Raw genomic sequence first — 25,649 nt, forward strand, 5'->3', positions numbered from 1 at the left:
TTTAAAGTTCAGGAAGGGAACATTTTGCAGTTCTGCAGAGTGGAAAAAAATAATCACTTTAAAGAAATCGTCAAGAATTTAATTCGTCAAGATTAGGACTCTCAAACATAAGATCTTTTTTTTTAAATAATTTTTTTAACCATTGGAAATTAAGAAAAAACATTTACATTTTGCTAAATTTCCAATAAATACACTTATTATATCGATGATATATAATAAAAAGAATATTTTTTCAGTTAGTGATTTTTTGTGATTAGTTAATTAAAATGAAATATTTTACAATTTCCGTTATTTTTTAATTATTACACAACTAACCCATTGGAAGACTAAGGTTAATTGATTTGCAATAATGCTATTAACAATAAAAAAATTGTATTGCATCCAATTAAAAAAATTAAATATCAATTAAAGCTATTTCCCTCCAGAAAGTATCTAGTTACGTTGGAATAACTATTTAATTATAGAATTTGTGTTTAACAGTCGAATCAAATCTAAAATCAATCATTAAATTCACTTACTTGTAAATTAGTGCTTTTACCCGATGGGTTTTTTCCAGAAAAGTTTTCAAAGTTGTTTACCGTGATTTTTCTTCTTACTTTTTGATTTCATTGAATTCTATCAAAATATTATTTGCGTAATCTAAGCACCTCAAAACAAATTCACAAATGCTTTTTAAATCTTTGTCGGTTGAATTAAAATATTTCCTTTTTATAATTGTATTTGGAATCTGGTAAAAACTACATTTACGAAATTTACGACAAAATTTCTGAATTAACGGATACTTTTCAATTTTATAATGTGAAAAGATTTCTGGGGATAGATTTTCCTTTCTTTTATTGTAAATATTCCATAAACTTAATCCGTTCATAAAGCATTTGATTTTTGTGTAACCACATTTAATCAAAGAATTTTAAAATGTTTCTATTTGCACCAAGCCAATATCTTTCGCACACAACTTAAATTCTCTTATTAATGCTGATAAAATTACTCCAATAATTACATTTCCGCAGAGACACATAGTATTTGCATAACTCGATAATTCGGAACTTGACAGATTATTAAATCGTGGTTGGACGCCAAGGAGTAATATTCTTGCGAATCGTAAAATATGCTAAAAGAATGGGATGTTGTTAAATTATTATCAGGTTGTGCGCTTCACACATCAATAAGATTCTAGCAGGAAATTAAATTTCACGCAAACTGCAACCGTAATGTCACTCGAAAATCAAGCTTAATTTTTTTTACAGTTATTTATTTGGTTATGAGACAGCTCTGGTACTCTTTATTTACGTAGCACTAGAGCTGCACTATGAGCTATTGGTGATTGTCTCGGATGATCCGGAGGGTGGAATTTCTGGACCATCTCTGAGGATGATCCGGAAACAACATACATGCATCACATCCCGTTTTACAAGGAGGACATATTCACAAACCACCCATCCATTTTCGAATCCAAACAATGGCTGGTCCATTCGAATTCCACACCTGACTCGCACTGACTACAATTCTGTCGTAAAATATCTTCAACGGTAGACGGATCTTGCGTTAGAGACCTCTTGCCGTCAAGCTAACCGTGGGAGGTTTTCGTGGTTTTCTTAGCCATGTGACACAACTGCGAGTTAGATCCATCAAAAAATCCTCCACGATGACAAATTTCTCCTAATACTTGATTCAGGAATTTTCTTGTCTTCTGTATTGGGCTCAAAATTAGATACAAATCTACGAAGTTGAACATTAGTTGTCGTAAATCCGAAATTAGGTCGGCCATTTAATAACGGATATCAAAGCATCCTCCCAACCACAGTTCGTAATTTTGATCTGAACCAGAGCACGATCAATATCCAATCCAGTAACCCCAGATGTTATTGATTTGTTATAAGAACTTGTAGGGTCTTATAATCCCGACAGATTTAGTGTGACACCAATCACCACTTTGTACACGAAAAGTCTTCTGCCGGCGGGAATCGAACTCACGCCCTCGAGGGCCAGAGCCCAACACCCTACCAACCGGGCTATCACGGACTTGACGGTGAAACAATGTAAATAAAACATTGCATCCCTTTTGCATAGGTTGCAGGAATATAAACTAATGAAAAGGTTGAATTTGAACAAAATAATTTGTAAGACATCGAAAAATTTTCGCCGAAATGCTTGACAAATAATACATTATGATACGTCAAGTTTAAGATAATCATAAAAAATCTATTTCAAACGATTTCTAGTTAAAACTCTAATTTACTTAATAAATTGGCCGGGATAGCCTAGTTGGCAGGGAGCTGGACTCTCGTTCGTGAGAACGGGAGTTCAAATCCAGCCTACAGAAGATTCCCCGTGTAGTAAAGGGTGGCTGGTGCTCGTTAAATTGGTCTAGTCACAAAGTGCTCCATGTTCCCATAATAAATTACACCTCTTTGGGTTCTGGATTGGATATTGATCGCTCCCTAATTCAGGTCTAACTTACCATTTGTGGATAAATGATTGGATGTGTGAATGGGTCCTCCTTATAGAACGGATGTGACGTATGGGTGTGAAAGAAGTCAAAGTCTTAGCCAAAAATGGCGTCACTGGAAAATAAGAACATCGCAACCCCTGCTTTAATGGCCTACGACAACAATAACATTTAATAAATTGTTAATGCAAAAAATACTTGTAAAATTCACTCAGTTATGCTGAAATTCAGAGATTTCTTATTTTAAAAAATCGAGCTTTCATTCTAATTTTATAATTTAATGCTTTAAATACAGTCTTTTAAAACTTAAAATAATATTTGAAGTTTAAAAGTAATATTTGAAGAATATGTCATTCGAAATAATTTATTACCTGACATGAATCCGATAAAATATTATAGCAACAATAATAGGAAGTAGTAAAAAATTAAAACATCGTCTATAACTTCACAAAAGAAAAATATCCATAAAAGAAAAATATCCATAAAAGAAAGAGCACAAAATGGAAATTGAAGTGGAAGAGCTGACTAACAGTGCAGCGCCATCAGAAGACCATTAATATGTCATCAGTGCTCAAGCAGTTTCTGCGGTTTGTGGTGAAATATCGCGAGCCATTATACCCCCCCCCCCCNCCCGAAAGTTATTAAAAAACGAAAAAGTTATTAATAAGAAATTAAATCAGATGAAGATTATATACTGAGATCTCGAAAATCAAAGTAGAAGTACATATATTTAGTAGAAGGGAAACACAAATTTTCGGAAGTGACTCGTATAAAATTAGTTTGTATGCCAAAATGGCGGATAAAAGATTGACGAATGAAATATTTAAAGTTATAAATGAGAAGAAAAAAATATTTAAAAAAATTAATCTTAAATTTGTTGATTGGAAATACAGACCGGCACCTAATTATGTTTCAAAGTGATCCAATCGAACCTTCAATAATTGGGTAACCCTACCATACCACAAAGCTGAGCATTGCTTCACGTCGGAAGACAATCCTCAATTGAATCAGGTGTAACTCCAATCGGGAAACCATTATTCAAGAGAAGTTTACGTAAAGATTTACAATTATTTAAAATAAGCGTATCATTATTACAAATAAACTTATTGTGATAAATTTGAGATAAAATTACTTTTCAGTAGATGCATATACAGAAATATTAAAATTTCAGTAAATTTTTTTGTTGACAGGAGTAGGAAAGTAATTTCTTTTCTCTGAAACATCAATTGGAATGTTAAACAGTTAAATGTAATGAATAAATCAAGAAAATCTGAAAAAATGTACCGAGAATGCTATCAGAATATCCAAGTACCTATGCATATAATATATTTTTTTTTATAAAACCTAAATGAACAAAATAAATTCCAATAATTACAGTTGGAAGAAAAAATAATTTCATGAGCGATCAAAACTAAAATGATCTTCTTTTTTCTCTGCTTTGCTAATAGTTTACAAAAAAACAGTTTTAGTTAAACAATAAAGTATTTAATAGAAGCGAAGGATTGCTCATCATTTTGATGTTTTTATTATTTGCGTAGAAGCCATCAAACAAGACCATTTTGCTTTTAATCATTGTTTGTAGAAAGATATCTTTATTGTTTAAATAATATTTTTCTCCTTTTTTTTATTTACTTCATGTTTTTAAGAACAACGTTATGGAGGAAAAAAAACTCTTATGTGAGACATTTTGAAATACTATTAAAAAAGAAAATTCTTTTCATGCTAGAAAGCGATATTAATTTAACGGCCAACTTCAGCAGAAAATTAATAAAGCTCCACCAAAGTCTCTTTAAACTGAGAAAAATTTTCCGAACGGAAAAAGTGAAAAACGAAATAAATAGAAAAAAAAGTGAACACAATTTTCATCAGTTGAATGTATTGGGGAGGCCACTTCTTAACTATCGTTATCTGGGGCTTTGGATAAAAGAGTTTTTAAATTCAGATAAGGCTTTCTCCCGCCAACGGATTTGCATTTTAAGCGAAGATTTGGCACTGAAGCGAGCAAAATAATTGGTTATTACGTTGTATCGAGACACCATGAACGAAGGGGGAGGGAATGTAACAATCTTTTTTTTTTCTCTCTCTCAATCTTTCTTTCTGAATTTCGTCTAATCAAACCTATAAAATGAGAAAACCTTGTAATAAAAAAAAAGTCTTAATGACTTCGAACTGAAAATTAAAAACGAAATGAACCGTATGAACGGCGAAAAGAACTTTTTCGACAGCTAAGTTATGCAAATTACTAGTTTAAGTTAATGCCTCACCGTAAGCATAAAAGTACTCTCGAACCATGTAAGTTTGCTTCATATTTCAACGTCCTTTTACGATTTGTAAGTTATTTTGGAAAAAAAATAATTTTAAAAGATATGTTAGCCATTTATTAATATTAAATTTAATACGTTTTGCGAGAATGGAAAAAAACTAGGTGCAGATTTTGCGTGACTTTAACTAAGGTTTTACTTTTTGACAACTCTACTAAATGTGGTTTTTATCAACATTTTTAACTAGTGGGCGAGCTATTTATTTCTCATACATATTACCTGGGATGTAACTGATATATTTGATATTATTTTCATTTTGAGCTAATAATAAGCTATCAGAAGAAAATAAATTAACCCATTGCAGACGCAATAGAATTTCAACCTGAATCCCTTGTTTTATCTATGACTAAGTCAGAATTTTGCAAATAGTAAATCTCGTGGTTTGTATAGTTTGAAATTATAGCTTTGCTTCAAATATAAGGCAGTTAAACTGTGGCTTCTTATTTACCTTGGCAATAGCGCTTCGACAAACAATGTTAAATTTTATCATTACCTGAAAAAATACAACAACTGAGAAATGGCTCCTTGCACTTTCAGAAGAAGAAGACCACGGATACCCACACATCTGACTTATGACGTGAGCACCGTTTATAAAAAAAAATGGAGTGTTAAAGTAGAGCTAAGTTTCCTCACATAGGTTGGAATGTTATTTAACGTGAAGTTAATCAAATTAAGCACCGAATCGCACATCGAATTCGTTAAATTATTGACTACACTTAAAGACGAATATATTTCTTTCTAGATTAAACAAATGGAAATTTAGAACATCAATTATTAAGCCCTCATTCGTATATTTTATCACTAGCATTTAACTAGTTGGGCAAAATTTTAGGTTATTTTGAGCAGAGCTTAATAACTTCTAATTAACAATTCATAACTTAAAAATTAAATAACATTTCTAATATTAATAATTTTTGTAATTTTTAAATAAGAATAATGGTATATCAGGTATATTTTAACATATGAGACAAGGAAAATGAAAACAAAAATAATAGAACTATAATAATTAAAACTAGCTATTTAAGAAAACAAATATAAAAGTTAGCAAAAAACACTAGTTGTACATACAGAAGAAAAATCAGAGCACCTAATAAATTGACAAACAGGAAAAACTGTATGAATTACTTCTAAATCGAGTCTAACATAAATATATCCTTTCCACCACCATGTTACAAATAATAGTTCATTTAAATAAATCATTTTCACTTAAAAAAAAAATTAAATTTATAAATCTTATTGTATGTTTGCAAAAATACATTATAAATACAATTTATTGTGTATATTTTAATATATTTTAAATTGGTTTATATAATTTTAAATGATTTAATATTATAGATATTTTAGCGTAGTAATGTTTGATTTATTGTAATTTTTATAAATTTTGATTTAATAGAGTTACAAGTTGTGTTTAATATATTCATCCGTTATTTTTATTTAATTTATTTTCTGTAATTATTAAATGACTTGAGTCGCGAGATCTTGCGTTTGGCATATTGGCTTCAATATTATCTCTAACATCTTTTTTTCTTTAATGTCGTTCGTTTATATCCTTTTGTGGGTGGCCTACCTGATGGGACCTTTTTTTTCTTTACCTTGTTTTGGCAAGACCATGTTCGTGTTTTTTGCTGTTGGTTGAACTAAAGAAAAAAATTTCTTTCGAAAACTTGATTTTGAATGTAATATGTTTGTCATATAATTTAGGGCTTTGATTTTTTTTTAAATTTAAGCAAAAAAATTAGCTGTGTTCTTTGTCGAATTTGTGTCAGTTAGTTGTGTTTGTCTTTAATATTTTGCACGTTGTCCTCCGATACTTTTTCTTCAATCGAAATAAAGTTATTCTCATGAAAATTTTGGTTGCAAAATACTGTTTCTTCTTAGCCAAGTGAGTCAGTATTATTTTTAATTTCCTCTTCTTTAATTTTGATCATTAATTTTGATTCTAAAGCTCAAGGGAAAAGATTTGTCGATAAAATCTGGCGAAGTCAAGAATCACAACCGCCAAGAGTTCTTGGAAAATTATCGCAAAACAGAAGAGCAGTCCTTGAATCGCCTTCACTGGGAAACGTTTTGATTGGAAAATCGCAAACCGATGATCTAGTCACGTGATGAGGTTGCTGGCTTCAGTATATAATGCATCGTGCGCCAGGATAGCATGGCTCGTAGGGCCCTGGGCCCGTGTCCAAGAGGGCGTGTGTTCGATTCCCGTCAGTCAAAGACTCTCCGTGTAGTAAATGGTGACTGAAGCACGTTAAATCTGTTGAGTCACAAAGTCCTCCACGTTTCCATAACAAATCACACCTCTGGGGGGTACTGATCCAGGAGCTTCCTTGTCTTCTGGATTGGTTCAAAATTACAAGGCTACGAGGTTGAACATTAGTAGTCGTAAACCCAAAATTGGGTCAGTTGTTCAACGACGGTTATAAAAGAATGAAATAAAATATAATGCATCGTGAGCAAGCTATCTATATAAGTCTATGCTTTCGCTCTGTTCCAGTGATCTTTCAAACTCGTGATTTCTGACTCACCGTTCTTATTTAAACTATGTTCCTACAAATTTGTAGTCTGGCATGCAGTCCCATTGGACTTCACAAAGTAAAATTTCTTGATTCTAACTAGTTTAGTCCTAGATAAAGCTATACTTGAAATATTAGCCAAATTTCTTTGGCATTGAAGAAACTTAACTTCAAATTTCTCCTCTTCAAGCAAATTTCATACGGAGATCACGGAATTCAACATTGATGGTCGTAAATACAAAGATGGGTTAGCTGTTAATATATATATAAGCAATCTTAATACTTTAAAATTATAGCAGAAAATGGAGAATTTAACAAAAAAGTTAGTGGAGAAGGTTGCTTAAACACTCTATGATTTGCTATATTTTTTCGTTTATAGAAAGAAGAAAGAATTTTCCTGAAGATTCAGTGTGGTGTGCTGCCCCTTAAAAGACGAATTTCAACACTTTGTGAACATGCCCCTACATCAGAACACACCATTGCTCACTGTCGGTTTCTAAGTTGAGAATCGAATATTAGCTGAGCTGACGTTTCTAATCTTGGTGAACCACTCATAATACCATTTTCTACTCTCCTCTTATTTATTGATTTGTTTGAGAAACCATTTCAAATCAATTTGGTTTGTGTCTTCCAGCACTCCTTGCTTTGCCATAATTTTGGAAAAATGTATTTATGGTATTACGATATATTCGCAAAAATACAATTAAGCGTTTTTCAGAGCTCTTCCTTCCTTTTCTAAAAAAAAAATTTATAGCAAAGAAAAAAAAATATCGTATTTTTAATATTATTTTTATGAATGCGAAAGGATGAAAGTTTTATTTCAAATCAAACATCTTTAAATAAGTTGAAAAATCAGGATTAATAATAATAATAATATCAAAATCAAGCATAAATAATCAAATAATGACAACTGATTACGAGAAAAAAATTGTGATCTCATAATTCCGATCACTGGTTACCCATTGGTCAATTTTTTTTTCTGTATAGAATTTCATAAAGGTTACAAGAACACCATCATTTAACCCTTTTGAAGGCCGTGGTAAGTATACTTACCACCACGTTTTACCACTTTTAATTTAGGTTTCCATTTTTCAATAACTTCAGCTTTCTTGAAGTGAGTTTGAATAAAATTGGTAACCATTTGTCACTTTTAAAAAACATATAAAAGTTATAAAATACATAATTCCTTTTGAAGTTTGTAGCATTTAAGGAATTTATTTTATAAATAAAGAAAAATAAAAGTCAGTAAGTTCCTAATAGGTCATGTTAAATATATTTACCACCAAAGAAATGGCATTTTCATAAACTAAATGAGTTTTTTTTAATATTAATTACTGTTCTTAAAACAATTTCAATTCCAAAAATACTTTAATTTACCTTTACTAGAAATTAAGGGCCCGTTAAAAGGTTAATGTTTGCTCTTTGGTTGAATTTGTTTGGGCTGGATTGATTTACAATCCTATGGGCTGGATTGATTTACAATCCTATGGGCTGGATTGGCTTACAATCCTATGGGCTGGATCGATTTACAATCCTATGGGCTGGATTGATTTACAATCCTATGGGCTGGATTGATTTACAATCCTATGGGCTGTATTGGTTTACAATCCTATGGGCTGGATTGATTTACAATCCTATGGGCTGGTTTGATTTACAATCCTATGGGCTGGATTGATTTACAATCCTATGGGCTGGATTGGTTTACAATTCCAGCCATTATACGTTTCTTAAGATGTCGCAAAATTCTTTTTTCTGCATTCATTTTTATAACAAATCTGGAGCAAAGACAGTAATTATGAATAAATTAACCATAAAAAGAATATAAGACATTGAAAAAACATTGAAAATACACGCAGGTGAATATGAAAAGAAAATTAGCATTTAAGGATCCAAACTTTGGGCGCGTTCTCCTGTCTAAACGATTGGAACCATATTTGCCAGATTCCGGCTCTTCCTTATACCAGAATTTTTCAGAAATTTGGATCCGTCAAAAAAAAGTATGTTTATTCGGCGGAAGTAAGTTTTTGTGTCTAAATTCATAGCCTGAAATATCATCTGCGCTTATTAATTAGCATCTTTAAGGTCACCCCTCAAGCCATTAAGTGAAAGTCATTAGATCATAAGTTATTCAGGGTGGTCCGTTCTTTTTTGTCTAATGAAAATAAATTCCACTTTTCAATTGAAAGAAATTAATCAGCTCATCTGAACTGGACAGGGGAGGATAGCAGATTTGTTCTTGGAACCGTTGATTCCCATTAGTATACCGTTGGTGACGTAACCAATTGAACATGTCAGGGGTGTGAACCTTTAACGGTTGATTGACTCGGGGGAAAGAGAAGAGCATTCCATTCTTTTCATGATGGTGGTGGAATTCCATTGCGAACATTTCATTTATTTGCTAGCATGTTGTTGATTCCAGTTGTATTGGAGGTCTAGTTGAGAAAATGTAAAAAAGTCTTTTTAATTTGGAAACTAATCATAAGAACTACAAAAAGTATTCTATCGTCATGCATGTGTAGGGAAAGGAGTTACAGACAATGTCAACCTTCGTCTATCTAAAGGTACCCCTAAAAAAATTGAGTTAGCATGTCTTACATACTGGTGAATTGATATTTAATAATTGAAGTGGTAGTTATGCCACTCATGGAACTGTATGAATACGAGCCTGAATGTGATTTTGCAGTTGTATCTTTTTGCATAGAAAATACAGATTAACTTAAAATGGCCATGAAATATTTCTCTACAGATATCATTTAAATTCTTTGATATCATAGCTTTAGGGATTTTTTTTAAATGTTTTTTGCTATTCCATCAGTTAATTCAAATTTCTACTGATGCTTAAACAGTTTTGCTATCCTTTGTCGTAACCGGGCTCTACTGTATTATTAAACTGTGTAAGTAATACTTTGAGTAAATATTCTATAAAGTTTTAAACCATATTTCAAAGTTGAATATAGTTTAGAACTTAAGAAAATGTATGTTTTTCCTTAAAAACACATTGAACTACAGTTTACACTCGATATCTTGAAAATCTTGTTATGTCAAAAAAATATTTTTCCCCTTGGCATGATAAACCCATCTAATGTTAATTTGTATTCCTGTGTCAAAGGGTTTCTTCTCAAATTGTTATGTCAAATGTTTTTTTAAATAAAAAAAGAATTTATTTCAGGAAAATAGCAATGTAAGTTTATTGTAATCCAATTTTTTTTCTATATAATACATAATTATTTTTGCTTTACTTTTAAAAATAAAATTATTATTGTTGTATTTAGACTTATAGCCAACTATCGTGAAAAAATGACATATTTAATAGTAGTTATTCTTATGTTTCATGAATCAGCTTTTTAGAGTAATAATATTTTAGAATATATTTGTCTACTTTTTAGAACAAATTTCGTTCTAAACTTGCTATCTTGAAAACTCGCTATCTCGAAATCTTTTTAGCGTCCCTTCAACTTTAAGTCATCTAGAGTATAATGCTCTTTAAGTATATTCTCTGTTAAGTTCTTAACCATATTTTAAAGTTTAATATAATTTCGAACGTAATTCGTTTTCCCTTTAGAGACATAATGAAATATATATTTTGTGATTAAATATTGAACTTGTAAAAGTGAGAAAACTGTTTTCCTGATTCACGAGGCTTATTTTTTAATGCCTATTCTATTTGGCGTTTTAAAAAATGATCGGAAAATTCGCTCGGGCTCAAAACTAATTTTCATCCCATTTTTTTTAAAAAAAAAGTTTTTTAAGAAAACGTATTACCCGTTTCTATTTAATCTTTTGACGAAATCAAAGTAATAAAAAAAGCATCATTTTCGGAAGTTTTACCCAGAAAATCCCGTGAAGAAATAAAGAGATTTATCAACCAAGCAAAACGACAAAAAGAAAACTTTTTTTTTCATTAAAGCGGCTATTTTAGAAAATGATAAGAAAGCAGAGAAAATGACAGATTTATTAGAATTTACAAACAATGCTTTTGGTGATGGATACCACGACATATAAATCCCCCTGTCAACCCGAACTTCATAAATTATATTCCTCTTTTTCAGGAGTTTTTCTCTTCACCTAAAATTTGATAAAGCCCCCCTTTCTCTTTTGCAGTGGGCTTTTCGCTACAGATATATATATTACTTTTTTTATCCATCGTTGTTTTTATTCCTACCATCGTCGTTTATTTATTTATTTATTTACGACACAGCGTCGTTCAATGGCGGGGCTTGACCCATTTTGAGGCCAAAAGAATAAAAAATCGATACTTCGGCGAAAACTTTCTAACTAAGCAAAAAAGCGCGGGAATTTTGTTCTTTTTTTTTATACCCCTTCTTCTTTTTTTCACTTTTATATCCTTCTTCTTCTTCTTTTCGTCTATTATACCGTAAATATTCTGTGACCTTCTTCCCTTTGCCTATTGCTTCTACTCCTGTCAGACTAATGGTTGGAAATGTACCCGGGCATTCTGCCGGATTCTCGAGAGTTGCATTATCGAAGTCATTAGTTTCCATCCTCTTTTTTTTATTTATTTTTTCTATTCCAGAAGTGGCGTAATATTATAGCGATTACCAAGAGTCAAAAGCGACTTTGAATTTTTCGCACATAAATGACACGGTGATAAATCCTAGACTCATTTTCGAGATTTTTCTTCTTTTTTGTGAACAAAACCTAACTTTTCCATGCGTAGAAATAGTAGAATTTACATTTGGGAAACTTCTTAGCTTTGGTTAATCAGAATAATTTATTTTTCAAAGAATAACGCGAAAATGGCATGATTTAAAATAATTCTAAGTGATATCATTTTTCATAAAGCATACTTAAATGTCGTTTATCAATGGTAGTCATAGTCAAATGCTTAAGAAAAAAATTCCATTTTAAATTACTAGTAGTCGCCTCTCTCTGTTCGTATACGCTTGAAGATTGATATGTGTGCTCCAGCTCCTAAGTTTAGCCCATTTGAAATGTGTTCTAGAGTGAAATACTAAGAATTAGAAGAATTTGCTGAAGTCTTTGAAACTAATTCCTCTATAAAAAATGAAAATTATTTGTCAATTGAAATAAAAAGATTAAAATTGAAATACATGACACGCAATAAAAACTTATGGAAACAAAACAAAAACTATGTTTTTAAAAAATAATTACTCATAACTTTGTTACCAAAATTATAAATTTTAGAGCTTTTAGCTATCACATTAAAAAGTTATTATTATTATTAATAATAATTATAATATAATAATAATAGGGTAGAGCTTTGTACCTTGGGACAGTTGTACATTAGGAGGAACAGCATAGCCCTGACATGAATTGGAGACTAACAAAACTAACCTGAAGTAGCTGACCCTTTAGCCACCAAAAGTTAGTGTAGAGTAGCAAGCAAATTTAACGTAAGATTTGTGGAAGCTAGAAAATAAAAAGAAAAAATTTCATCGGAAAATGAATTATTATTGTTAATTTTTTTTCTATTTTTTCTTAATTGATTAGTGTTAGAAGCTAAGATAGTGTATTGAACCTTTAATCGCGTTTGACTAAATGTTAATCTGAACAAATAACCGCAAACACTTTTACAGGTCATGTTTTTTTTTAATGTGTTGTACTCTGGGATTAAATTGCAATTGTACCTTAGGACGTTCCAAGGTACACGCATAAAGATGTTTTCTACTAAATGCATTGATGCAAAGTACATTCATTGTAAATGCATTGGTGCATTCTCGTGCAAAGAATAACAGAAGAAACCCATTAAAGGAAACCAAAGCCAAAATTATAGAGATCTCCAGTTCTGAGGAGGAACAAATTACTTTTTTGTCTGACGAAGAAGATAATAATATGTCCATGCAAGAATTAATAGAGGGAGTGTTGGAAGAAGAAATATGGACATATCCTTCCATTATGATTTCGAATGTGGAGAAAATAAAGAGGACAATGTCATTGCGACTTCCTGAAAAGCATTTTATCATATGTAACAAAAAAACAGGTTAATTCTTTATAACGCCGAGGGCAGTGAACTTCTTTAATTTTTAAATATATATAATATAGTGTTTACATACATTGAAACACAAATAACTCTTATTAATTTTAATCTACTCAGAGTAAAAACGCTTTGAAGAAAAGAAGATAAAAAAATAAGTCTAAAGGATTTGTTATTTAATGATATCATTTAAAGAGAGGAACAGTGATTCTTTTTAATAAAACGTGATATTGCTGTGTTGGAGGAAGTTCAAATTTTATTTAAAAATATTTTTGCTCATTTGGGCAATAGGGCAATTTTTAATGAAACATATGAAAGGGGAAAGCGTAAGTACATACGTTAAGTTAAATTTTCATTCACATTTAGATAATATATCTTGATTTATGTGGCGAAACAAAACTCTCGGCAATTACAAAAAAATCTGTCTCCACTTCAACTTTATTGCATTGAAAATTAGAATTTCTTAATTTTTATTTTTAATTTTTGTTTTTATCCATGCAGGAGAAATATGGAAGTTTTGGATAATTAATCATTTAGTTAATGTATTTCTTTCTTGCTGGGACAGTTTGGATATTTTGTTTAATCAATCATTTAAATATTGTATTTATTATTTGCAGAGGTAACTTGTATGGTTAATTATTCATTTAATTTATGTGTTTCTCTTTTACAGGGTTAATTTGAATGTTTTGGAGAAGCTATGAAGGCAGAATGTTTGGGGAAGAGAGGGACATCGGATGAAAGGGGCATCCTGCTCTTCCTCTTACTCCTCTTGCTGGGAGGGGCATATGGATTCTGCCCCTTTCGCTGCATCTGCAATGAAGAATCTCTTACAGTGTGGTGCGATGGAGCCTCTCTGGATGTGATCCCCATCACCCTCAACCCGGTTCTTCAAGAACTCCACCTGAATGGCAACAAGATCAAAAGCATCGCAGCTTCTTTCACTGTTTACCAGAACCTCAGGTTCTTGGATATGTCCCAAAATCTCTTGACTTCTTTGGGGAACAACAACTTCCTGGAGCAGAGGGAACTCCAGGTTTTGAACCTGAACAGCAACAAGATAACTTCTCTCAAAGCCAAATCCTTCGTCGGCTTGTCGGCACTGAAAGTACTCCGCTTAGATGGGAACGCCATCTCTGAAATCGCTAATGAATCATTTGAACCTTTGTACAGTTTAGAAAACTTAGACTTGTCCAGAAACAGCATATCTGAACTGTCCCCTTCTACTTTTTCTGGTCTGTTGAACTTGAAGGAACTTCTTCTTAGGGACAACAAGCTAACAAGACCCCCCACCGAGTCGTTCCAAAATACTAAAGTACTTAAAAGCCTTGATTTAGGAATGAACGACATGTATGTGATCCCCAAATCCTCTTTCCATTCCCTGCGCCATTTGCAAGTTTTGAGTCTTGATGGTTGTGGTATTCATATCATCGAAAGTGGTGCCTTCCTCGGACTAGACACCATTGTGTCTTTGTTCCTGCAGGACAATGAACTGCAGCATGTGCCTACCGATGTACTCCTGGATATTCCCTTTCTTCAGGAGTTGCACGTGGGCAAGAACAAATTAGAAAAGTTGGGTCCCGGTGACTTCAGGGGACTGCGCTCTCTTCGTACCATTTCGGTGAATGGTGAGGACACCCTCGAGGTCATCGAGAATGGCACGTTCACAGAGAATCATCAGTTAGAGCGCCTGATTATAAGCCACAACAAAATGCTGCGCAACGTCGAGAGTGGAAGCTTCCACGGTTTGGATAACTTAAGATTTCTGAGTCTCCGGGGCAACCAATTCACTACATTCCAGGAGGACATGCTTCACTGGGACAAACTTGACGTTTTCGACGTGCGAGAGAATCCACTCGTTTGCAACTGCAGCATTCTATGGCTTTGGAATCTGCTGAAAAGAGAAAATTTTTCCACCTATGGAGAAGACGTTACAAAAGTCCGCTGCCAAGGTCCCCAACCTGTCAACGACAGGCTACTGGTGGAGATCGGTCCGGATGATATGAATTGCGAATCTCCTACTCTGACGCAGATTTTGACAATTGCCATCACTGGCGTTGGCATCTTTTTGGCTGCGGTGGCGCTACTGGCATTTTGGCATCGTTACAAATACGCGGCCAAACAGAAGAATAAACTGGGTCAAAGCAAGAGAACGCTTTATCAATACGGACAGAACTCGGAAAATTTTTCGCCCATCCTTTCTCAAATCGTTCAGCAGCCTTTTAAGAATCCGACCATTGCCGAATTATGATAATATTGCCGACGAAGGATATAAATCACGTGTCGTGTTCCCCCAGATTCCGTAAGTGGAAGGAAGAATAAAAAATAACATAAGTTCGATCCGTTATACATATTTTTTTCTTCTTCTTCTGCTAGAGATCGTTATCCAGCCTTTTCATGAAGAATAACTTTTTTTGGACATAAAGAAAAGAGAAGTGATTTCGCCTTTTTTATTCCTATTCTAAGAACTTTATCTCCCTTGTTATTCCAAATCTTATCGTCTTCAAATAAAAATTTTCTATAGGCAGTGTACATAATGAATAATATAACTGTAATTTAATGTTGACTTCTTATTAGTGTGTGTGGTTTATTTCTGTAGAAAAACAAACACTTTCTTCACAGTGCCAATTTGCGAAACACGGGAAGAAAAAAAAGCTTCTCCATAAACTCATACTTCTGCAAACTTACTTTTTGGCACTTTTCCGAAAAGGAACAAAAGCTGCTCTTCTTTTTCAAACGATAGTTTTTTTGGACCACAAAGCTACTTTTTTTTCAATAAATTAGCAACTTACTTTCACAAGAAACTAGAATCTATGATGTGTTCTTTAATCTTTAGTACTATCGATTTCCTTTTTCATTTTTTTTCTTATTTTTTTTCTCTTTTTCATTTTGAAGAGAGAGAATTAGAAAAAAAAATCGCTTTTTTTATGAAGAAACTTAGAAAAGATAATAAAGTTTTCTAATTAGACTTTAATTATTCCCCATTGTAATAACAAACATAAATATTTTCATTTAGAAAAGAATTGAAACTCTCTGCATATGTAACAGTTGAATTGTGATATAAAAGTAGAACTTCGATTATCCGAAATTATTTTATCCGAACACGAAAATTCAATCAAAATAAATTCTATTTTTTTGCAATTGCACTTAGGTTTTTTTTAAGGTTTTAAATCTCTTTATAATTTAGCCGTTCATATGGCTTCGTAATATATGATCCCATATAACGGTACATTTAATGCGCTGGTAACCTAGATTTATTAATTTTTGAAATTGACTGCTTTAGTTTTATCGAAGAAATAGCCTGGTTATAATCTATCTAATACATGCTCACCTATACATTTACAACGTAACTACATGGAATATCTAATATTCATTAACTAGAAAACTATTGTTAATGATAAACACCTTTTTAAATAAATTTTCATCTTAGCTAAACGCATTTGAGTTTGGAATTTATGAATCAAAATAGAACATTTTAAAATTTTATTTATTAATGTAATACTTCGATCAAATTATTAATATAATAAATCAATTGTCAAAAACGTTTGAATGTGATAAATTGAATTTGCAGTTGAATCAATGATTCGAAAACTGGTCATCTCCTTCAAAACTAAATTTACGGGAGAGACAAAAAAAAACTGAATAATTAAGTAACCGCTTGGCATATAAAAAATTTTTTTTATTTTTTGACGTTAAATTTGCTGGTTCCAAAATATTCTATTGCAATTATGAGATAACATTACTTAATATACGCAATTGAAACGAATACTATACATTGTTTTTAACAAGCAAAAATATTAGTTGTTCATAATTTAAAAATGAAATAAAGATTTATTTGACTACTATACTACACAAATATGGATATTTATGTAGATTCAGAAATCTTATGGATTAGGACTGTTGCGTAGCTACCTCTACTACTATTCAATTTAAAGTTATAAGTATATAAGGCATGTTAACTCGATTCTATATAGAGGTACTTTTTGATAGAAGACGGTTGACATTGTCTGTAGCCTACACCTACCTACATTGGTGATTAACTGAACGTGATCTGAACTCGCCTGCTTCGGCCAACACACCAAACTCGACTGAAACGTCCACTTCGATTTGAACACACCTAGTTCAATGGATGGTTCACACAGTGAAGAATTAAAGCTTGCTATTCGTGACTGAGACATTGCCCACCTCGCTCTATTGCTATACTCAGTCTCGGTTACACACAAAGATATTCAGAGAAAATAAGTTTTTATGTCTGATTTTGTAACTTAAGATATCATTTGCACTTATCAATTAGCATATTTGAGGTCCCAATCTGGAGCCATTCAGATTGAGTCTTAGAACGTGAAAAACTGACCATTGGATTAAAAGTTATCGGGATTCGTTTTTTTTGGCGAACTTAACATCAACTCAACTTAAAAATGCAAGAATCTCAAATTTGGAAAAAAGTGGAGACGACTGGTTTTCTGATTCATTCATTTAATTTAAAAAATTATCATAATATTCATGTAAGCACATACTAGATTAATACTAGTAAGCACATACTAGTAAGCACATACTGTTCACATACTAGATTCAAGAATAGTTTTCATAAGATCAGAAATCTCTTTTCTTCTTTACTACAAAGGATCTGAGGTCTAATCACCAGAGTCAAGAAAATGTTTTCGATTCCGAATTCAGCAAAAAAAATTTCAGAACTGATTCCACAGCCTTAAACTTTAAGCTTATAAAAACTAAAGAAATCTTAATCTTCATATAAGGAAACAGGAACAGAATGTGGTTTGTCTTTCCAATGAGAATGCTACGGGGTTATTAAGGGGAGCGAATATAGAGCTGAGCCTCCTAATCATAATAAACATTTTAATAAATTTAAAGGTAAGTGTCCATAGTCTGCGATGGGCAGTTCCTTCTTTACCTGGGGCTACGTCCCCTCCCTCTGCATGTCACAGGCCAAACCTTTAACAAAATATGTTACTGACGTATCACGTTTTGCAGAAACTATATGAACAAAATAGCCAAAAGGATTATATTAGTCAAATGCCATAAAGACATTTAAACAAAACCTACGTTTAACAGAATCTGCATTAGTTAGTGGTAAACTTCATAATTAATTGCAAAACGAGTTAATTGAATGAAAATGAAAGTTAAAGATGTCACAATTCTGTATAATATACACTTTTTTTAAAAAACACTGTAACTATATACACTGCTTTTAAAAAAACAATTTTGTTAAAAAAATTTTAAACATTTTTTTTTTAAGTCTCGGCTTGTTCTATTTAGAAGACAATAAAATGGAATTAATCATACTTGTAGAGACAGTTCTTTGTTAAGGAATGCATACTTTCTTTTGTATCTCAACGTATGCATTTGTATGTGCACAGCGCATGCTCCTAATGCAAAGTTTCAACTCACAAGCTAAAAGGCTATTATCTTAAAAAGAAAAGGCGCCTAGTAGGTGCAGTAACTATAGATAGAGTGCACGATTACACGATAAGCCACTTACAGTCACTTTACCAGTTTAGCCCCTCTTATATCGTTAACAGCACGAGATACTGGAGGCAACTAAAGTCATATACGAAGCCATAGAGACCATCCTTGATTTACTACGATGAGATTAGCTGGGACGAATTAATGATGGTGATAAAGCTCGTAAAACACTCGTACTATTTGGGGGATATTTCTACAACTCTAACATCAGAAAAGGCGTTAAAATAGAAAAGAAGATAAACAACGATAGTAAATATAAATAGTCTTAACCCGGTATAATATGAACCCTGAATATAGTGAACACTCGGTTTAGAGAACGTTTTTAGTGATTCCGTCTGTACAATGCTATTGAGCTGCCAGGAGACTCCGCCTTAGCTCTCCCACCTCCATAATGGCTTCTTATTCTATGTTTCCTTATTGTCTTAAAGTCGATATTTTCCACAAAAACTAGAATATTTTGTTAACAGAATATGCAATATTTTTAGCTTTATGTAAGAATATCTTATCGATTCGTTAATCATAACGAAATTGGATGATTGAATGGATTTAAAAAGTTATCTATACTTGGATAAGAAATTTGAATCTGTAGGACACAAATTGCGTGATTTAATGAGAAGAAATAAATGAGAAGTAATTTTACGAGTTGACAAGATTTATAACAATTCAAACAAGGAATGGATTTTAACTCCCTTGTATTACGGTTTTTATTATTATTATTATTTTTATTTTACAATTTTTATGTAAATGTTAAAATGTATTAACAATTGATTGACGTCAACTCGGGTGCGAGCTAATAAAATAAAGATGTCGAGAAGGAAAAATAATTTTTTCTATCACAGTGGTTGAATAGCCAATATTCAAAGCAAATACTTTTGAAAAGTTTTAATAAAAAACATTTAAATCTGGAATAATTTTCAAACAAATTGGAATTTTACAAAAAAAACTAAGTTCACAAACGAAAAATAGGCTCGTTCACCAAGTCGAATTTAAATTCCATTGTTCATTTCAGTACGCTACAAAATCGAACAAACATATGGTATTTTTTACTGCAAGTTTAACAGTTAACAATTCTCGAATTAATTATCGAATGCTATTTTTTTTTAATTCCATCGTACTTCCTGTACATTTTTTACACGTACATCGTACTTCCTGCACATTTTTAAAGCAAAAAGAAAGCAGTGTAACATCGTTTTAAGTGTTGGCGGTATTGATATGCGCACGCCCTGGGAGCTTGGCATCCCTTTGACATACACTTAGATGCAAAACAGACTCACTCCATAGGGATAATGGCTTTTTCTTAACTTGCAACAGAATATGTTAAATGTAAAACCCTGAATGTAAACAATGAAGAAATTAATATTTCCACTTTTCATGACATCAGAAATTTGGTAAATGCTTCTAAACACGCGGTGTTATTTTATTATTGTTAGCACTCGCTAATCGGCTTAAAACATTTTTGAAAAATAGCATTTCAGTATCTGAAATTATATTTAAAAAAATTTATTTTATCTCTTTCGTAGTCATAATTAAGTTATAATTTTTCAAAAACTACGATTTTCACTTCTAATACGGCTTCGTTTATTGTGAAAGATTACATTTATTTAGGACTTTTTTACCCATATGGAAACTACAATATTTGCGTTTTAAAAAAATAAACTGAAATATTTAAAATATTATAGTATAAGAAAAAAAAAGTCTATGGATTTTAATGACAAATTTTCAAAGTTGGCATCAATCCGCAATTTAATAATTATTAATATAACAATTAAATTGCTAAATTAGAGCTCTAAAGAGAAATCGTTTGAAATCAAATTTTTGTATGTGTCTTAAATGTTGTATCTTTTTCAACCTAATTATTTATTGTGCGTTTTTTGATATTTCCATGAAACTTTATAGATTACCAAAATTTAGATTTTTATTAATTTATGTGTTTCAACTAATGCTAAATAGGATCAAGTCAAAATGAATGCCCCGATTTCACAATTTCATTATGTTATTAGAATAAATATATTCATTTAAAAATTAGTGCATATACATGTGTAGGAAATATAAGCAAGTTCTGAATAGTCACCGTTAAAACGTCATCAGCGTTTTTCCAAAAACGAAACAACTTATGAAACAACGCCACCTCAATAACATGTTATCCCATCGCTGGATGGGTGGCGTATTTACCGCTGTCAACGCTTTTTTGCTGTTGCCAGCACATTCCCCAAATACCCATATAGGCGAAATTTTCTGGTGAGGTTTCATAAAAGATCTCGTGTATGCACCTCAAGGTCTAGCAACATAGCCTATTTGGAAGCCCGCATCACAGATTCTATCGCCAGCATGGATAATAGCTGGTTGACGTAGAGTATCGAGCATTCGTGAGAAGTACATTCAAAACTTGCTTACATAGCCTCTGCATGTATGCACATTTTTAATGAATACATTCATTACTCTTATCGTAGTTGAATGAACGAAATTGGGACATTCATTTTGACTTGCCCTGCATATTATTTCCTAACTTAGAAGCATCCGAGAAATACTGTAGACCACCGTTGGTGCAATCCTCGAATCAGTCGGTGGACCCAGTGGTACATGGACACGAGGTTCCATGGCCCCGAGTCACGCCCGACAAAAGCAACACGGTCGTTCGGTGGACAGAGGAGGCCGAAGGGAGGAAGAAGGCCCCAACCGAAACCGATGAGCAGCGAGACCAAACCGCCCGCAGACGCCAGGACCGGGTGGGCCGACAGCAGTACCGCAGCCACCTTGCATAAATCACCCCCAGACAGGAAGGCTGCAAGCCTCATGCCAAAACCAGAACTTTAATGAAAGCAATTACAAAAGTTGAAAAAACACAAAAGACGATGAACAATGTTACAGGGCCAAAGTCAAACTATGACCTGCTTTGCAGTATACAGAATGAAATGGAGGTCTTTACTCTTCTTTAAAGACGCTTTAATTAGAATCTCTCTGGATCTCGTTGCTAGGTTCAGTCCCAATAGTTAGTCCTATGCTGAATGCTTCTTACCGCTCTCTTATGAGACACACAGGATTTGCTTGTAGCACTATGGTTAGTTTTTAGGTTTGAGCCAAACTGCTGATTGGCCTCATAGCAGTTAATGCATTTTCGTTTCCCTTGACAAGAGTTCGCTCGATGTCTTGTGCCGTCGCAGTTTGAGCAAGTCTCTGGGTTGTGGCAATCTTTGGCCATATGGCCAAGACGATTGCATTTGTAACACCTAACTCAGAAAATAAACTGCATTTTTTTTATAACTGTCGTTGAACAGCACCCTAAGTTTCGGGTATACGACTACTAATGTTCAACTTCGTAGCCTTGTAATTTTGAACCCAATCCAGAAGACAAGGTAACTCTTGGATTAAGCATTGGGAAAAATTTGTATTCGTGGAGGACTTCTTGATCGAACTAACCCGCATTTGTGTTACGTAGAACCCACGAAAACCTCCTGACGGCAAAGGGACTCTTACCCATGATCCGGCTACCACTGAAGATATTTCACGTCAGCACTGTGGTCGGTGCAAGCCGGATGCTGATTTGAGTCGACAAACCATCGTTGGGATTCGAACTCGGTTCACCTCATTGGAAAGCGAACGCTCTATCCTCTGAGCCATCACGGCTCAGGTAAACTGTATAAAAAAACATTTTTTTTTTTCAGTTTCATCGGCGAATGACCCTTTGGAGTGATCCTTGCCAGTAGAATGCGCTCCACGTATACAGTTGCGCTAACCCTAAGATATTCTAACTCATTTTAATTTAGTTTAATCCTTTATGCTGGAAATGTTTAGTTTAAAGAATTTTAAGTTGTGGAAATGCTAACTCGGAATATGAGCACTAACTAGCACTTTATAAGTATGTTTGGTAGATTAGGGAATAAAGGCTCGCCTTCCAGTGGCCAAGCTTCGATTCCCACCAATGGCAGGTCGATATTAATCCCACACCCAGCTCACACTGATCGCAGTTCTGACTAGAAATATCCTCAGTGGTAGACGAATCATGGGTTAGAGTCCACTTACTGCCAGGTAAATCGTGGGAGATTTCCGTGGTTTTCTTCTCCGCGTAACGCAAATGTGGGTTAGTTCCATTAAATGGTCCTCCGCGAAGGCAAATTTTTTCCGATACTTGATCCATCTGAATTAGGTTCATAATTACAGAGCTACGAAGTTGAACATTAATAGTCGTAAACTCAAAATTGGATCAGCTGCTCAACGACGGTTATAAAATAAGATAAAGCATAAGCAGGCTTATCCTCTAGTTCGCGACCATTTTACTACGAATAGAGGTCAGTCTTTTCACAGGTTTAAGTTCATAGATTCTAAACTCTGTGGAAACAATGTATAACATAAATCAGGTACGAAAGAAAATAATAAGTCAGCCTTAAAAACTTTCAAACAAAAAGGTTCTTACTTAAAAGTAAAGCAAAGTTGATTAAAAGGTTAACATTCTGAATAACTTCTGACTAGATTATCAAGTTTTTATGTGCTAAGAGCAAAACTATGATGTTTTATGACCAAATACAGTATCCAGTTCAATTACTTACTGCAAATAATGATTTAAGTTATGATATCAGATACGAAAATGTTCTTTACCTAATTAAACATATTTTTTTTCTGATCCTCAAAATAGATTAGGTAATCACAACCTGAGAAATTAGGTCCCAATTGTCTAGGTAGAATAGAGTGGTCGAAACTTTGTGTTTCTTAATCATTATTTCACTGTTTGAGTATTTCTCCAAAAGCAAAACGGGTAGTAAAACAACGCCAACTCACTTAAGAGGACGCCATACCACGGGAGAAACTATTCATCGCAAATGCTCTTTCACCGTCATAACTAATATAAAACATAGAAGAGGTGAGTTCAGACAAACCTAGAATAAGGCATGAAGTTTCAATTGCTGAAAAGAAATTTTTAAAATATCAAAATGCAAACAAATTATTGGACTAGAACTTCTCCATTGCGTAATCCTAACATAATTTATTTTCATTTTTAAATTTTGAAAACTTCTTCTCTGTATTTGAAAGTTTATGGCTTACTCTAGGTGTATTTCTGAACTCACTTTTTTTATATTTCAAATTTTAAATTACTTACAGAAGTGAAGGAGAAGTTATGATGAAAGTTTTAACCGTAGTATGGCTCCCTCTAACACGCTATCCCCTAGGAGGATTCGCCGCATTAAAGGAAGTCGTACATTTAAATATTTATTTTTCAAGAGCTATTAGGTTATTTTGACATTTTTAATAATGCATATTAATTTGGTTTTCCTTTCCTTAACACTCACTTTTTTAACTTTAATTATAAAAATTACTTTTGTATTGATTATTCTTGAAATAAGAAGTTTTATAGTTTTGTGCAGAAAAGGTTTTTTTTTATTCATTTATATATTATACACTCTCACCGAGAATAAGGTAAAATACGTAAAAAAAAGTGAAATTAACAGTTTTCACTCTCCTGCCTAAGGTATGAGGACCTTTTACTCCAAATTGTAGCTGCCATATGCACCGAAGAGCCATTACATTATGACCATCCTCCCTCTATAACAACGGGCTCTCCCAGGTTTTCATAGTTTCTCGCCAAGGAACAATGTTTTCATGGGGCACATTAGGACCCATAATCCTCATGGAACAATCCCTGACGTCTGTAAGCTACTTTAACATAGTTACAGACCAGGTTCACCCATCCATGGCAACAGTTTTTCCTGCGGGGGATGGTGATTACCAACAGGATAATGCACCATGTCATAAGGATCGAATCGTCATGGATTGGTTCGAGGAACATTCTAGTGACTTTCAAGTCATGTCTTGACCACCAGTTGATTCATTGCTGTTTTTGGGCGAACTCGGGAGAGCTGTATTGAGATTCCCGTACTTTTTGAGTGCTAATCGTGAGAGCTGTATTAAGTTCGCGATCGTGGTTGCTCCCTGTGTTGCTATTAGCAGTCGAGTGTATGCAGGCTGACGTTGTGTGTGATCGATACGAAACTGAGTAGCAGCAGAGCTAAGAGTTGGTTAATGTCGCAGTCACAAGAAGCAAGTCAACTGTTCAATGTAGGCTATCCGTTGAAGTAGACGTTTTCGCATCACGTCTGAAGGTAACCAATGTGGGGAGAGTTGTTATCCACAATGTTAACCTTCATCTATGAAAATGTACCTCACCATAGAATCGAGTTAACATGTCTTATATACTAGTAAATTGGGATTGTGATTTTGTAGTGGCAGGTACGATACAATGTAATGGCTCTTCGGTGTATATGTGAGGTGGGAAGAATCCAAATACATTAAAAAAAGAGCATTCCTTAAGATAAAGTATATGTTTTGGAATCATATTAAGTTTCGCACGCGCAAATTAATTTACATATCCCTCAAAATATTGATTGTGCCCTCAAAATATTAAACCCATTATTTAGATCAAATGCTATTCAGGGTGTTTCGCTGACTTTTTGTGCACTGTTAAAATTTGATTCATCAGGAACTACTCAACCGATTTCGTTCAAATTTTATAGTTTGACTCATGAAATTAAATTCTTTAAAGTCGAGGAAAATTTCGTATCCATTGAAATTCAAAATTGTTTCGACAATTTGTTAAATAAAATAATAAATAATTATTAAAAACTAATTTTTGCTGTGTTTTTGGACAGACAAATTTTATAACTTTAAGTAAAAATGTCGCAATTTGCTTAAAACGTTCTCGAGATACGACGAAATATGCAAACAGTAAAATTAACATTATTGGGAGAAAACTTTTGACAGCTCTCTTATTAGGACTATATTTCCGAGATTTCGTCTACCCACGTGTGCGGCTTTGGAGGTCAGAAATTGAAAAAAAAGGTATGTTTATTCAGCGAAAGTACGCTTTTGTGTCTAATTTCTAACTTGAATTAATGTCTGCACTAGTTAGTTAGCATATTTGACGACACCCCCCCCCCCCA

At 33.1% G+C, this 25,649-nt stretch overlaps 1 protein-coding gene across 4 annotated transcripts in view; it reads left to right on the top strand.

Moving 5' to 3' along the window:
* LOC107449324 (leucine-rich repeat and immunoglobulin-like domain-containing nogo receptor-interacting protein 2) overlaps positions 1-15,802 on the top strand; it is a 231,102-nt gene extending 215,300 nt beyond the window's left edge. For all 4 annotated transcript variants that reach the window (XM_043048402.2, XM_071179029.1, XM_016064821.3 and 1 more), the window contains one exon: positions 13,910-15,802. In XM_043048402.2, the coding sequence (XP_042904336.1) occupies positions 13,937-15,487 (1,551 nt within the window). In that variant the 5' untranslated portion in view covers positions 13,910-13,936 and the 3' untranslated portion in view covers positions 15,488-15,802. The remainder of the gene's footprint in view (positions 1-13,909) is intronic.
* The last annotated feature ends 9,847 nt before the right edge of the window (positions 15,803-25,649 follow it).

This window comes from Parasteatoda tepidariorum, chromosome 3, assembly GCF_043381705.1.
Source record: "Parasteatoda tepidariorum isolate YZ-2023 chromosome 3, CAS_Ptep_4.0, whole genome shotgun sequence".
NCBI lineage: Eukaryota > Metazoa > Arthropoda > Arachnida > Araneae > Theridiidae > Parasteatoda > Parasteatoda tepidariorum.